General features: G+C 33.7%; 2 protein-coding genes across 5 annotated transcripts; both read right to left on the bottom strand.

The window, feature by feature from the left end:
- Nucleotides 1-2390: 2390 nt before the first annotated feature.
- Nucleotides 2391-6009, bottom strand: LOC111368555. The gene is made up of 2 exons (XM_022989864.1): nucleotides 5346-6009; nucleotides 2391-2866 (listed from the first exon to the last, which is right to left on the bottom strand). The coding sequence occupies exons 1-2, from the start codon at nucleotides 5637-5639 to the stop codon at nucleotides 2732-2734; spliced, it is 429 nt and encodes a 142-aa protein (XP_022845632.1). The 5' UTR covers nucleotides 5640-6009; the 3' UTR covers nucleotides 2391-2731.
- Nucleotides 6010-12008: 5999 nt separating this feature from the next.
- Nucleotides 12009-15968, bottom strand: LOC111368554 (protein GID8 homolog). Of its 4 annotated transcripts, none has more exons than XM_022989861.1 (6): nucleotides 15856-15968; nucleotides 15272-15428; nucleotides 15043-15149; nucleotides 14766-14897; nucleotides 14398-14554; nucleotides 12009-12584 (listed from the first exon to the last, which is right to left on the bottom strand). In XM_022989861.1, exons 1-6 carry the CDS (start codon nucleotides 15856-15858, stop codon nucleotides 12505-12507), a joined length of 636 nt encoding a protein of 211 aa, XP_022845629.1. In that variant the 5' UTR covers nucleotides 15859-15968; the 3' UTR covers nucleotides 12009-12504. The 4 variants fall into 4 exon arrangements, with proteins under 4 accessions (XP_022845629.1, XP_022845628.1, XP_022845630.1 ...); XM_022989860.1 differs by lacking the exon at nucleotides 12009-12584 and adding an exon at nucleotides 12672-12981; XM_022989862.1 differs by lacking the exons at nucleotides 12009-12584; nucleotides 15856-15968 and adding exons at nucleotides 12672-12981; nucleotides 15709-15846.

Genomic DNA, 15968 nt, shown 5'->3' with positions numbered 1-15968 from the left:
ATATTGCAGATCCACTGACAAAGAGTTGTCGTAGCATAAACATGATCGTCGTGTAAACTTATGATATTGGATACTTAAGTGATTGGATCTAGTGCAAGTGGGAGTTTGTAAGTATTATACCCTAGGTTCAATCAACTTTGGACATAATACTTTTGATACATAATTAATGCAATTTAATGGCAGATCTATTATTTAATTAATAGACAATTAAATAAATAATAGAGTCCGTAAATTCAAATCTTTGTAATTTGTTAATCACAGGAGTTGTGATTGTGAGATACAAATTACATCTAATTGAATCTTAAATCATCAGTGGTCGTAAGTAATAACGAGATACGGATATCGTTATTACGGATAGACCATCACGTGTGGCATTTCTTACTTGTGAAGTAAGTAGTTGATCTCACAAGTTAAAGTGCGGTGACACTTAAATGAACACGTGGATGTTTTGTTATAGAACAAAACATTGGAGATTCGTCGAGAGATTCCACATGGATAACTATCTGAGTGTCAGTGGTTAATTTCTAACGTTTGGTAGTGGAATTGATCCTTTGACTTGAGGTCATCATGGTACCTTATATGAGGACAGTCATATTTTGGCGGTGTTGGATGTTGCTTTGAAAAGGGCCGCTAATACGACATCGTTTGGGTACGTCAAGAATCGTATGAAGGTTGTGATTGATTAATAAAGGATTCGCCACTCTTAGATAGTAGGAGATTATGATCTGCGTTTCATTCAATTAAGTCGATGATGAAATCCTTGGCCAAGATGTAATCATAAGTCAAAAAGGAGTTTTCGACTTATATTAACTTAATAGTGGAGTGAAAGATATGCTCGATGATCGAGATTGACACAATTTCATATCTCGTAATTGATCGGATCATATTGACGAAGGGATTATAGTTTCACGGTAAACGAACGAATTTGATTTTGTCATATCACGTGACATTTTTCGTTACATGTATTGCCCTGACACATTGCTAGATATCAATCAGGGATGGCGAGTGTGAATTGACGATAAATTAAAAGAGTGTTTTAATTTATCAATTTTGATTAAATCAAAATTATATTTCACGTCATTAGGCATTGTGGTTGGGAACCTAATGTGTCGCACACAAAAGAGAATTAGAAGATTGCAAATTGACAATTGGTTAATTTAACAATCGTTGGATAAATTAATTAATTGGATTTATTATTTATATTTCCGAATTAATTAATTGAATTAATTCACGGACCGGATTTAATTAATTGGATTAATTAAATATTGGACCGGACGGGCCGAGCCCGTTTGAGTTTATATAAATATATGGCTAGGGTTTGAGGTCCAGATGATTTTTCATTATTTTTGTTGGCACAAGTGGAAAAACCCTGTCAGTTGCAATCTTATTCTCTGTGTGGATCACTATTGGAGGTTGGACAATTGGACAGCTGTGGATGGCGAATCAAGATTGCTGGAACGAAAAGAAAAGCAAAAGGTTTGCAGAATTCGTCAAAGGTACAATCTTTATCACGATTTCTATCTAAATACAAAGAAATCCTCGGTGGGAATCGAAATAATTCTAATTTTCGCTGTGCATGTTTAATTAGATTCCCAACACCCTAATTCTATTTTAATGAAAATGTAGCCGAAACAGTCCAAGCATTTGTTAAATGCAAAGAAACTTGTCGTCCTAGCTCAAGTCAGAAAATTACCTACTAAACGTGATGAAGACACGATAATTTCACAAAAACATGGTTTGAGACTGATTGTGCAACTACGATCAAAAGCTGCCATTTTTAAAGAATGAGGATCAATTCTCTAACAACAAAACTACCGCTTTCTACTTTGAATTCTTTTGGTGGGTTTTCTAGTTGCCAAGAAGCTGGAATAGGGTCAATATAGGCAGTACTGCTGCATAAGTGGATTCGATTCTTTTGGATTGTACGTTTGTCCTTGTTCACAATCCAAATCTTGGAATTGAGTGGTAATGGTACGAGGCCTCAAAATTCAAACTTTTTTCCCTTTCTAGCACTTAAAAGCAATTCTTTTAACTTGCGTGAAGATTTTTGTCCCATATATATGTGCGCATTAAGGAACCAAACGGACAGTTAAGAACAGAATCGGTTTTTCATGGAGAGTTTCTCTTAACATCTGTCAGTTATTCCTTCTGATTATGCGATGGTTAAATAGATTTACTATGGAATTTCTCTCAATTTGCTTGAAACTTGATGATATGTTTAGGATCCATTTGATTGGACTTTGAGATGATCAAATTGCAAATGGAAAATGGCATTAGACTTGAGAGAGGCTAGACTTCTAACAGTAGATATTAGGTACGCCTTTTTTGAGTTTCCGCCGAGAATTCCATGTCCATATAATGCAAGATTATGAACAAATGAATTTTGAAAATGGGCTCTAAGATGGCTGGGCCGGTTTCATTTGCTAAAATTTGCTGCTTTAAGCTTGTAAACAGAAAGCTCAATAAGCAAGGGCCTCACCCAACGTTTCTATCTGGATGGAGTCCTCCAAGCAATTAATTGCAAATACGTACAAGCTGGAGAGTACACTTTATATGATTCTTTACATTTACTGAAGCCATTCAAAGATTATGCACAAATTCGAACAGCCTATGCAAGAAAAAAATGCCTCGTCTCAAGTTCAAATTTTTTGAATTGTTCGTGGTGACTTTTGCTCAGTATTTGTTCCATTACCCTGGCATTAACTCATGTTCATTGCTTTCAGATGAAGCTCTAATTCGGACGCAGTTGATGGGACGGGCAAGGCACACGCTCAGGTGGACATGGCACGGGAGCTGGCTGTGCAATAAAAGTCGGAATATTATCTCCGGGCATCAACACTGAAACTTCTCTGGCATTAGCTAATATCTGAAACAATTTGGTAAGAAAGTCTAGCATCAAAAAACTTGGGAAGAAAGAGGGTAACACGATAATTAACGAATGGTATCAATCCGAAGCTGAAGTATATACTAACGGTCCGACACAGTACACAGAACTATACAGCATAGTTTTCAAAACTCAGTAAATTGCTAAAGCTGTAATAAATAATAGGAATAATTGCAGCAAAGACCCCAAACCTTTCAAACACAGGCAAACTTTCTCCTAACCTTTCAATCATTGCAACCGTCACCCCAGACCATTCAAATCGTAGCAGCTAAGGCCCCGAATGGATGGAAAACATCCAATTTACCATTAATTGACCAAAAAATTCAATTTGACTACATTTTTAATATGTTGATAATGGGCAAAATATCAACTCTTTATTTATCAGAATTAAAAAATTCAAATAATCAAATTAAAAAAGGAAAATATAAAAGAATAAAAAATAAAAGAAAAGAAATTTGTATCTCTTTCCCCCTCCACCCCACCAGAAATCATAAAACCGGCACGTTACTGACCAGCAACCCCCACCAACCTACAACACCATCACACTGCAATAACCAACCCAAAACCGCCACCATCCACCTCAATCACAAGCGCCACTCAACCCCAACCCCAAAACCAAGCTTACTTATTGTATGTTATCCCGCTCTTCAAAACCCTCCAACTCAACCGCGGCTGGAAGAAACCCATTCCTTTTAAAGTATATGTTGTCCAGGAAAATTTTCCCCGTTAAAGCGATACTGTTGAATTTGTTTCCAAAACCATGAACAAACCTCGAAGAACAAGATTTTTTCACAGAAAAATCGCCAAAATTGGGTTTGAAGTGGATGAAGATATTGGGGTTCTGATCACCAATTAAATTAAACTCAGGGCTCTTGGATAAAACGGGACGGTAGGAGAATTTGAATGAAGGGCCAAATTTAAAGAAAATACTGAGATCTAGATATTATTCTTTTGTTTCAACAACCACAATTCCTAATTGGAATAGACAATTCAAAATGTTTATTGGGATTTTTGGCTCTCAAAAGGGGCTTTTGCTCCTCCTTAAACTTAATCGAAGCCTTTATATTCGCGTATAAAAGTACTGATTTCTTCTCCTTTGTACTCAGTGGGTTTCGATTTTTGTGTAGAGTTGGTGATGGTGGCAATGGGTAGGTGGAGTAGTGGTGCCAGGGCTTTGCAACGATTGAAAGGTCAGGAAAAGTCTGCCAATTTTTGAAAGGTTTGGGACTTTTCCTGCAATTATCCCTAAATAAGAAGCCCGGTAAGCCTAAGACAATATGTCATATATCGAAAGTTAAACGAGCTCTCAGAAATATTTTAAAATTTATGATGGGATATAGATTTAAGAAATAAAAGTCAACAAACAGTGATCAAACTGAGTAATAAGCTATATTATTAAAGAGGGGATCATACATTAAACCAACCATCGGACAAAGTAATGTCAATGTTGGTAATCTGTCTCCTATCCCGGGTTTGGCCACATGGAAGCATCATAAATATTGGTGGTGATGTGCTTAAAAGAGATGATGTGCCACAGGGGGACTAAGCCCTGGTACTAACAACTATGTCTAAGCACACAATTCCAGGACCCATTAACTGGGAACTGGACTAACCTACCACCCAACAACTCCATGGAAGGGCCATTATTATAAACATCAAACACAATTTTATAGTCTCTGTGTCCTAAAATCTGAGGAACGTTCACATGCATATATGTTAACATATCATAGACTTTAAGACAAGAAACCAAGAAATAAGCTAAGCTGTCTATCTTTATCTCCTCTCTTTTGGGCCAAATTATTATTCAAGGATAACTAAATTTCTGTAGCTTCAAAGTTTTTGGTGTTTCAATGTCGATAATCCGGCAATTTCGTGGCAACATATTGAGGATTATTCGTTAGTTACTCAGACGAACTTAAAGAAAAACCTTAAGGATTAAGAAAATCAAGCAGTGTGTTTCAACTCTGTTACCTGTGTGCATCTTAGATGCAATTTTTTTTCGGTGGATTTTCAATTCCGAAACATGTATAAAGCAAAAAATAAAAAAGGGCCAGCGCTTTTAGCTGCAGCCTAGCGTATGAGAAATGTACTCGGTCAATGGAAAAAATGTAAATTGAGAATCTGAAACTGATATAAGACATTGAAATCAAGAATAAAGCTGAGTGTAAAGGCTCAGCTTCACGGGGTCTTTACAGGACCCTGTGTTGTGAGGAGCCTGTGGAACCCCCCACCCTGTCACTGCAGCAGCTCTCATGAAATCAAACAGATGGTGCAGGAAAAGTGAACGAGAAATAATAAATAAAAAAGTCAGAACAGCAATCATCACAACCTGCGAAATCCCAAAATTTTATCCAAAATCCCAAATAAACATATCAAAATTTGCACAATTTGGGGGAAAAAAACCTCAAGACTCGCGCAAAAGCTGAACATAAACGTGTGCAAATGTACCAAGAGCACTCACTTTAGGTGATGGATGGCCAAGTTTTGCATTGAAGCCACTCACATGGTTCTGAGACTCAATGTCGGAGCGACTGTGGCGTTCGCCGGCCGGCGAGGTGGCTCTAAGGAACTTTTCAAAGATTGCCATAACAAGAAACATACAAATAAGAATGGCAGTGGCAACAAACCCAAAAGAAACTGCATTTACGGAGTTATCAAAGTGAGTCCAATGGTCATCTTTCTGTATGTACAGCGGCGGCGCTCCACCAGGTGTTGGTGGCCAACTACTCCACCCCTCTTCTCCTCCTCCACCCATTTCGCCTTTTTTCTTTATCAACTCTGAAAATTGAGCTTCAATGGCATGTAAGTACAACGACAAAGACTCGTAAAATTCACTCAAAAGTCTTGAATCAAGACAGTTAATGGCAGTTGAAGTTGGGTATAAAACACAATAGTTTCTCAAGGCTTTTAAGCCATTGTCATTTGTTAATGCTTAAGATTCTCGGCGAAAGAGAGACGATGAGGTGAGAGGAGGTTGAAAAAAGGGAGAGGCTTTGGGACTTGGAAAGGCTTTTTTTTTTTCCAACTCTTTATAGAGGACTTGGAAGCAGCACCACTGTTTTTTGACAGCCGAAAGGAAACCCTCTCTCTCTATATCTCCGCCATGGGAATAATATGGATGGCAGTTTCCAGTTTTTGACTGACGTGCATAATTTTAAAGGTTGAACCGAGATTATAAAAGGGTGAATCTCTTAAGCCCCCATTTGGCCCAATATTTCGTATTATAATTTTTTTCTTTTATTTTCAACGATAGAATTTTTTATAAAATAATATTATATATATATCAAAAACTTTTTTTTAATCATATATTTTCTAAAAAAACATTATTCCAAAAATTATAACCCCAAATAATGAGAGCAAACGGGGGCTAAATGTAGTGTTAAAAGATAAATAAAAATTACTAGTTAAATAAAATATGTGGTTAAAATTGAAGCTTGATTATCTTATTATATCATGGCCATTGTATGTTGAATACAACAATTTTATTCAAAATATTAAAAATGAAATTACCGAGCGTTATCAATTTTAAAATTGAATTTTAATTTATTTTAGATTCATTAATACATTTTAGGGTAATAATATTTAGCCCTAATAGGGTTATAACTCCAATTTAGTGACATTAAATGATATGTAAAATTAAATAACCTGAATGGATTCGATCTTATACATACGTGAGGAAGATAATCAAAAAAGAAAGAAGATGAGTTATGGGTCACAATTTGTATCGATTAAACAAATTGTTCAATTCAATTTTACCTTTAATTTAACCTATTATCTAGTATCGCCTAAACTGTGGTTAGAATTTCAGTAAAACTATATAGCATTACTCTACATTTTATAAAACAAGTCATAGTAAGTTGTACATTATTTTGAAATGCTTTAAATGTGCCATAAAAATAATATTATAAAATGTTATAATATAAAAATAATTAATATAGATTGTTCATGTGGAAATGAGCTTTTGATTTAGAGGTTGTCTGCTCCAACTTTTTTCTCCCAATAAAATCAAAATTTTTTTTTCCCCCTTTTTCCACCCAATTGGGGCCCGCATGTGAGATAATTGGTCAAAAAAATCGGCTGCAATGGTCATATAAAATCCTTTTCCCCCCAAAAGAATTGGTTCCGGACAACCTCTCAAATGAGTTGAGAAAATCAATTAGAATAATCATTCTATTTTTCTTTTGATTTAAATCGTTGAATATCATCCTTTCTTTATATTCACTTAATATGTATTGAAAATATATCAACTAAAATCATTTATTATAGATATGCATCTATTGAAGAAAATCAATTGGGAAAAAAAAACTCTAAAAATATTCATCTTTTGCTCCAAAAATTATTTAATAAATTTAATTTACTATTCAATTAAGTGGAATGAATCTATCGAATGTACACTAATCATAACTAAATAATTGATAAAATAATTCATGACTATATTGTTCAAATGATTAAATAAATCAAATACATGTTGAAAAATGAAAAGGCAATGAATATGGTTAAATAAACTGAATACATATCGAAAAACGAAAAGTAAGCTAATGAGTATGTGACGTATGTCAAATGTACATTCATCATAACTAAATAGTTGACAAAATAATTAATGATAATATTTTTCAAATGGTTCAAATGATTAATAAATTAAATACATGTTGAAATACGAAAAGTAGGATATTATTAAAATAATTAAATACATATTAAAAAATAAATAGTAAAGTTAATTGAAATAATTGAATTATAGTAAGGATAGAATAGTCCAAAAAATGATCATTACATAATATGATATTTAATATATTATAGATGTTTCATTCAAAGTGCCAAATCAACTTGACGTCCATTTTCTAACAGAACATTCTTTGTGTTTATATGCCACTCATAGGATTTAAATCGAGAGTTCTATTGATTTGATGACTTGACATAGAACATGAAGGATTTTAAGTTAAGAAGGAATGTTAAACAATGAGTTGACTGAATGAATTTTTTTTTGTAAAGTTCAGTAATGAGTTTGAAATAAGTTAAAGTTGGATATTCGAGGTGACATAGTGTGCAAAGTTCGGTGACCATCAACGAAATTAGCCATGTTAAATTTTCAATAAAAGAATCTTTTTTAATATTTTTATATTCGATGTGTCTCTTTTACAATGTCAATATTTATGTTTTCATAGAAGATCTCGTGTGAATGTTGTTCGAAATTATAAATTACCTTTTTTTTCTTTCTTTCTTTCATAGCGAATAAAATTTATTCGAAACCAAGAAATGATAAAAGATCGAGACAAAATCGAGACAAAATGTATAAGTTAAAACCATGTCGATGACAATTAGAGATTAAAAATAATTGTTTTATAGAGCGATAATTGAGTTTTCATAGCTGGGTGCAAGATAACTTCAATACAAAGTCGCTCAAGAGAAAGAACCATACCTTGGAGTGAACCTACATTGCAAAAGCAAAGAATGTGAAATTGGCGATCTCAAATCTATATTAATCAGCACCAATTAACTACTAGAGTTTTGCTACACGTACATCGGGATTGACACTCCGGTGTATACCCCCCATACATGGGGGTCCCAAGATTTTTTTATTGTCGTGGAGTCCATCCCCTCATGTGAGGGGAGTGTACACCGGAGTGTCAACGCCGGTGTACAAATAGCATTTTCCTAACTACTAACATGTTTGATAAGTTAACCAGGCAAAAGTAACAATAATAAAGTATTTAAAGTCTTCTTTTATTTCATTTCGATTATTAATAATGAGCAACCAAAATTAACCCTATTTTGTTTAGATAAAAATTAATGAAATGTATGATTGAAAAGTTGATAAAATATATATTTCAAGAAATGTGTGGATGGAAATGAATATTATAAAACAGGTGCTAGGGTCTAAAGATGAACAAGAAAAATGATTTTAAAAAAAATTTAAATCACTGTAGACCAACAATCCCATTCAATTTTCTAAGTGCCCTACTTTGAGTGTAAGATTGAGGGCAAAGAATCCAAAGCTCAAAGTTGGAGCAAGGCAGAGAAAGCAGTCTATGGAACTAAAACAAAAGTAGAAACTTCGTCATCTGCACAACAAACATGCAACATGTTGTGGTCCCAATCAATAAAAGAGTCTGTCCGTTTTGCTTTTCCCAAGAGGGTTTTTTATTTTTTATTTTTTTATTTTTAATTGTTGGAATTTTTTGAACTTTTACAATAATGTGATTTGCCATCTCTTTAATATGTTTTTTTATTTACAAAATCTACTGATTTTCAAATTGAAGTTTTACGACTTTACAATGCATAATCTTATTGCAATGCCCAACATAGTGTTCACTGAAGAGTGTAAAACTCATCAACTAACATTTGGTTCACTGATTTTTCTTACAAAAATTGGAGGCCTCTTGGGACAGACACAACTAGAGTAGCCCCTTAAGCTTGGTCTATTGAAGGAATAGTCCATTATGGATTTTTACTTAAATTATTAAATTTTTGTTTTATTAAAATTGGACTCTTTGTGGTTGTGGGCACCAGTGTACATGCAAACTCTTATTTTCTGGTCTGTTGGGACATATTTTAGAATTTAACTCTCTCGCGATATTCCAAAAACGAAGTGATGGGTCCTCAAGTTGGAATTCAACCTTTTAATCATGAGTCAAGAATTATATTTTAGAACCAGTAGTTTTTATTTACTCTTTGATTGTTTCTCACGACTTGAGTACTTATTCATGCAAGCCTCAATTGTCAATGGCCACGTGCCTCCGGTCCCCACAATGCTGGCTTCCCACACGTGTCAACAAATATATTCTACTTCTACCTCATCAATTCCAATACTCTGAATGTATTATGCTATTTGTATAGGGTATGTTTACAAATTTGGTTGATAAATAAGTGTTGATAAAATTCAAACCATTAATTTTAAATGATTTAAAAATCTGTTTTTGAAATGATTGATATAGATATTACTTTGTCAACCAATTTTGTAAACCAAATTTGTATATGTAGCATAACTCATTGTCAATAGGTTGTAAATGGATCGGATCTGACCAAATTCGATCTGATCTGTTAGGAACAATTATTCGATCCAATAATTCAATGGATATTTGATCGTTAAATCTATATCTCATTTGCTATGCTATCGGATGTCCGATCCAATAACTCGATCGAAAATTGAAAAAAATTGGAAAGATAAAAAATTTTATTAATCAACTTCTAAACCCTAGAATTAAAAAGTTAAGATAGCTTTTAATATTTCAATTCTAATATTATTTATTATTTGAGGTTGATAAATAAGTGTTGATAAAATTCAAACCATTAATTTTAAATGATTTAAAAATCTGTTTTTGAAATGATTGATATAGATATTACTTTATCAACCAATTTTGTAAACCAAATTTGTATATGTAGCATAACTCATTGTCAATAGGTCGTAAATGGATCGGATCTGACCAAATTCGATCTGATCTGTTAGGAACAATTATTCGATCCAATAATTCAATGGATATTTGATCGTTAAATCTATATCTCATTTGCTATGCTATCGGATGTTCGATCCAATAACTCGATCGAAAATTGAAGAAATTGGAAAGATAAAAAATTTTATTAATCAACTTCTAAACCCTAGAATTAAAAAGTTAAGATAGCTTTTAATATTTCAATTCTAATATTATTTATTATTTAAAAATTATGTGTAAAGTATAATATAAGTTTCAAAATGGAAAAAATTATGTGTAATAAATTATTTGATAATATATAAAATATATTATATTTTTAAAATAAGTCGAATCGGGTTGTTATTGAATCGGATTGACCTATATTCATATTTGCCACATTTCGTTAAAAGGTTATCGAATTTGGATCTTCATTGTGTTATCGGATCGTAACCCTAAGCCCTTGTTTTCATCAAAATACATTTTTCAACAGTGATTTGATCTCATTTCAACTACACATTTTTCAATAAAATAATATTACACGTAAATCTAAAAAATTTTCTTATTTTTTAACTACACATTTCCCATCATAACACTATTTGAAAATGTATTTTTTGAAAAAAATGGGGCTCAAACAAAATTTAAATTCATCTCCTATTAATTTAGGATCGAATTCGATTCAAAATCCAATCTATCCTAACTGTCAAGGGCAAATTAGTGAAAAACACAAACATGTTTCCTCTCTCCTGCCCCGACACATCACTACGCAAAATGTCGGCCTTTCAGGTTTCCCCAAACAAATGGGACATAAAATTGTCCCTTAAATGTGGTGCCCACCATCTACGATCTCCACCGTGTGATCAACATTAATCAGGTCAATGACCCCACGAGTCAAAAAATGGCACTGCGCGTGCGTATGGGCGGAAATACACGTGACTTTCCGGGTGCACAAAACTGCAGGCTATTTTTTAAAAAAAAAAAAAATAATAATAATAAAATAAAATTGCAGGCTATTTCTTGACTGGACTGGTGTGTGTGGCGTGGGAATGAGGTGCACAGTAGTTATACTGTAAAGGGTATAAAACTTTGAATTAATTTACTTGTACAAAGTTTGTTTACAAATCAAATGTTAAAAAGATCTAGACCATTGATTTTCATTGATTTCAAAAACTCTTTTTGAAATAATTGACCTAAATGTTCCCGACACATAGTTTGCAAATCAAGTTTGTCAACTTAGTTTGTACAAATAACATGATTCTAAAACTTCACATGCAAGGGTCTTCTTTTTGGTTTGATTGGTCCAAGCCAAATTTGTGCTTTTATATCTTGGTCAAATGAGGCCTTCTTTTAATCGAAGAAGTCAAATTGGTCAGCACAAAAGGTTAACTCGAGACTTAATCCATGCACGTCAATCCACTTGAGACATCGTTTGTAGATATCGTGACATGATTGAAAATATGTCCTCATGATGTCAGTGAAGTCGACAACAATCAATCAACGAAAACTAATGATGAACAAAATCCAAAAATTAGATATCTCGAATTTCATTACATTGGTCTTATCGAGAACAATGGGTGAATTGACATCACGTTCGCAAATTTGGAATGGTCATGGTGAGATGTAGTGAGTGTACTTTTCAGCTTGCAAATTTTTTTCAAATCAATCAATGAGACTAATCCAATACAAAATGTTGATTGTTTCATAAAGTAGAGACACGAAGGTTAAACAACCAAATTACCAATCTCTATTGGTGCATTTTTCATATACTTGTACTTTCATGCATGTGACATGTACCCTCTGGAAAGCTTAGGCTACGTTGTCTACACATATTCAGATATAAAATTTTCAAGTCATAAGAAAAAGAAAAAAACTTCAAGTTATTCACAACTATAGCAAGAAGCAACGCAGAAGCCTATTCAAGAAAATGACAAACGTAATCGAGAAGGGATCCAAACAGCAATTCATTTCCCAGTATGATCCCTCAACTTATGCCCTCAACTTTGATGATGATGGTTCTCAAGAATTAAACAATGGAGAGTTGAACAGCACAAATTTTCATTTAGAAACATCACATCTAAATGACAAATCATATGCTGTCTTCCACGTAAAAGTGCAGCGTTTTTTGAACTTTTCATCATCACATTCAGCTGGAAGAACGAGGTAAAGTTTGTGGTATTCAAACAACAGAATCTTCATGTGCCGCGGTAGACAAATCACTTATTTGAGGATAAGCAGCTTTTCGTGAAGCCAATTTTGTGCCCATATCAGCATCTTCAATATGCTCTGAAGCTTTGGATCTGTTTACATCATAAACATTAATGGCTTATCTACTGTACATTTGTACTATCTAATCATGTCCACGACTGCATAGCAACCCCCAATTGTAAAGTTCAAAATTAGAAGTGGAAAGAAATGCATTTTCAGAACTTTGCAATGACAATTTAGTCAAATCAGTAATTAAATGCGAGTGTATGAAATAAATAAATGTCTACTATTTAAAGCAAGTCACTAGGTAGAAATAAATGGCGCCGAGGCACTGTCAGAAATATATTTTCTTAGTGATGAATAACAATGTTGCAATAGTTCTCCTGCTATTAAAAAAGAAATATGGTGAAATAAGCCAGCACAAAGTTTCTAAAGCATCCTCACTTATGGCATCAGTGTTGCCAGGGACAAACGCCCCTAAATTCAGACCTGCATCCACAAGAGTCTTCCATCAAAGCAGTATGCACTGTTTAACAAACCCATGATATCAAACTTGATACTTTATACCAAAGCCACGAGTATAGCCATGGATTTTGACGGGGTCCTTGAAAAAATTTGTTTGCAACATTTGAATACATTACTCTAAGCCTATCAAACCAATAGTTCAAAACTAAAGTTATGCAACATAACAATTTAAAATAACAAAATCACATAAAATGCAATCCAAGGACCAAATACAATCAAAATTTCAAACAATATGAATAAACAACAAAACAAACCCAAGATAAATAAAATCAAACCTATATTGCAATTTAAGGAAACATGAAATATATTCCAATGCTATAGAAAAAGAATATAACAATCCGAGAATCAATCCCAAGTTTAACACATAGATCACTTGCAACTGAGTCAGGAAGTCCAATTAATAGTGCATGTGCATAACATGATTTTTGGTGCTTTTCAATCAATAAAATTTTCAAATCTCATTTTAGAAAGCCTAAGTTACTTGTCCTCGAACGTTTACAGGATCTACTAATCAATCTATGATACCACTTGTATAAAAATTCAAGAATGAAGATTTGGAATACGCACGTCTTAGGAATTTTTTAAACCAAATTCAAAATTCAGACCACATATTCTAAAAGAAAAGCAAGATATTTCCTCCAGATTAGAAATTGTTTATGAAGCATGGTCATCCTACGTCGAAGCACCTCCAGATGTGAGTAACAAGTGACCATGCATCTTCCAACAATGGCTGATTAACAAAGAGTAACAAACATTTGAATTTCCAATCAATCAAGTAAATTGTAGCTCAGAAAGCACAATCTACTTTCTTATTGATTAAGCGAACAACTGGTGGTAAGATAAACGAATTACAGAAACATCTTAGTTAAGACGGCCCACTCTTTTAAATTTATAAAACCACCATACTGCAAATATTGTATTCAAATATCAGTAAGCAGCACTGAGAAACCTTGCTGGCTTTAAGCTTGCAAATGATTTATAAGACATGGGAATAGAAAGTTTATCTATATTACTGAGAAATCGTGCTTGCTTTGTTAACAATTTCCTTGCTTTTCAATCTGTTAAAAGGAAGTTAGTACACAGGAATTGGAGGACTGATCAAGGTTCAAGGGAATTATAGTTTGACGTTCTCATGTTAAAAGGCAAATGTATGACCTTTTATTGAGAATCTTTTGGCCTTTTTGTGGCTGGAATAATTAGCCAAGAGAACCAGGCGTTTAAACTGGAGACTTGACTTAAAGATGGAAACCCATATGATACTTATTTGGTAAGTAGCGAGATATATTTCAATAAACTCAGTTTAAGCTGTATAAAAAAATTTCATCCTTCCTAAATGCCGCCAACCACAACTCAGAGTACATTTGTAGAACAGGTACCCACCTTTTTCATGGCTTTGGCTGGTAAGGATGGCTGCATTCACCTCACAGGCAGTCTTCATACGCTGTGACACATCAAGCAGCTCACCAACTGGACATCTCGTAACATCTTCAAAAGCAAGCAACGAAACAGTCCTCTCCAATTCTTCTAAAATACTTTGCTGAACTTGCAATAGAATGAATATTAGAACCAAAATTTGAAAGTAAAATGTCCAAGAAACTTTCTATCAACATCGTAGAAACACGGGAATGTCTGATCCAACATATGCAAGGACAAATTCCAACACATGAAACTTGGTACAAGTATTAGTTTAACTGACAAGGATCACATTAGAGTAGTCATAAAGACATTCAAGAAGCAAAAAGAATTACATTTTCCTCTCCTATTGGAGCAAGTTCCTTTTGAGCAAATTCCAATGCCTCAAATACCTTTCCATTCCTTATTAATTCTATCAACCTTTGCTGTTGGAGATGGAAAAATAGTTGGGGATTTGTATCCAATATCTGCATTCAAAACTTTCAAATGACATCACTATTGAATTAAATTGGAAAGCATCAAGCAATTCCAATCGTGTAATTTGTCAACATCTGATAGATATTTTTCCTAATGATGAAGATGAAAAGAAACAAAAGGGGCAGACTATCAGACCTCGGGATTGAAATCATTAACTTTTTCCATTGCATCCTCCACACGACCAGACTGCACTGCCTTATTAACCCCCATAAGAACTGCAATAGTTGCAAGATCTATATCCGCTATTTATCCATAAGGAAAACCAATTATATTCTTAAAAATACATTGCAACATTAAAAAAACTGCAATGACAACAAACAAGCATATAAACAAAATTGGACATGAAAAAATTAAAAGAGGATACGCGCTGTCCAAGATTCCAATCTGAAACTTTCGGCAGCCTCCACGTAACCCTCGGTGAATAGAAAATTCATCACCAGTCTATTCATGTCCTCTTTTCTAACTTTTACGTAGTCGAGTCTTTCTTCCCAGTCTTCCTTGGTTATAACTTTCTTGATACCCTATGAAATTAAACAAATTTCACCAAGAACGTTAATTGTAAACCAGCATACCCAAAACCCTAATCTAAAAAGAGAAATATTTATTTTTTTCGAACGCGTACAAATAGACGACAATAAAGCATTCCTGAGATACGTGAATTACTAACAGTAATCAAACTATGCAAGAACTAACAAGAAAACTTTCTTTTTTCAATATGCCCAAAGAAAAGAATTCGTAATCTGATCGTGGGCTTATTAATTATAAACAGCATCAGCAATGATCAATGAAATAAATAATAACCGTAAAATCGGATGAGAATTGATTGAACTCGAAAAATGAAATGAAATTATAAACAGCAATTCCTAAACGATTATTTCATTTCTCCAATTCGAATATGGGTTTAGCTTTTTCGCTCTAGTGGAAACAAGGGAATACGAGAGTTATTACCATGGATTGAATTTCAGCGAGCTCCCCAATGACAGGCAAGAACTATGACGTCAGTGTTAAATTCACAACTTGTTTTGTTAAAAATGAATGAAGTGGACTACAGTTTGCACAAC

This window comes from Olea europaea, chromosome 19 (genome assembly GCF_002742605.1).
Source record: "Olea europaea var. sylvestris chromosome 19, O_europaea_v1, whole genome shotgun sequence".
NCBI lineage: Eukaryota > Viridiplantae > Streptophyta > Magnoliopsida > Lamiales > Oleaceae > Olea > Olea europaea.
This window is presented reverse-complemented; position numbering and strand designations above follow the sequence as displayed.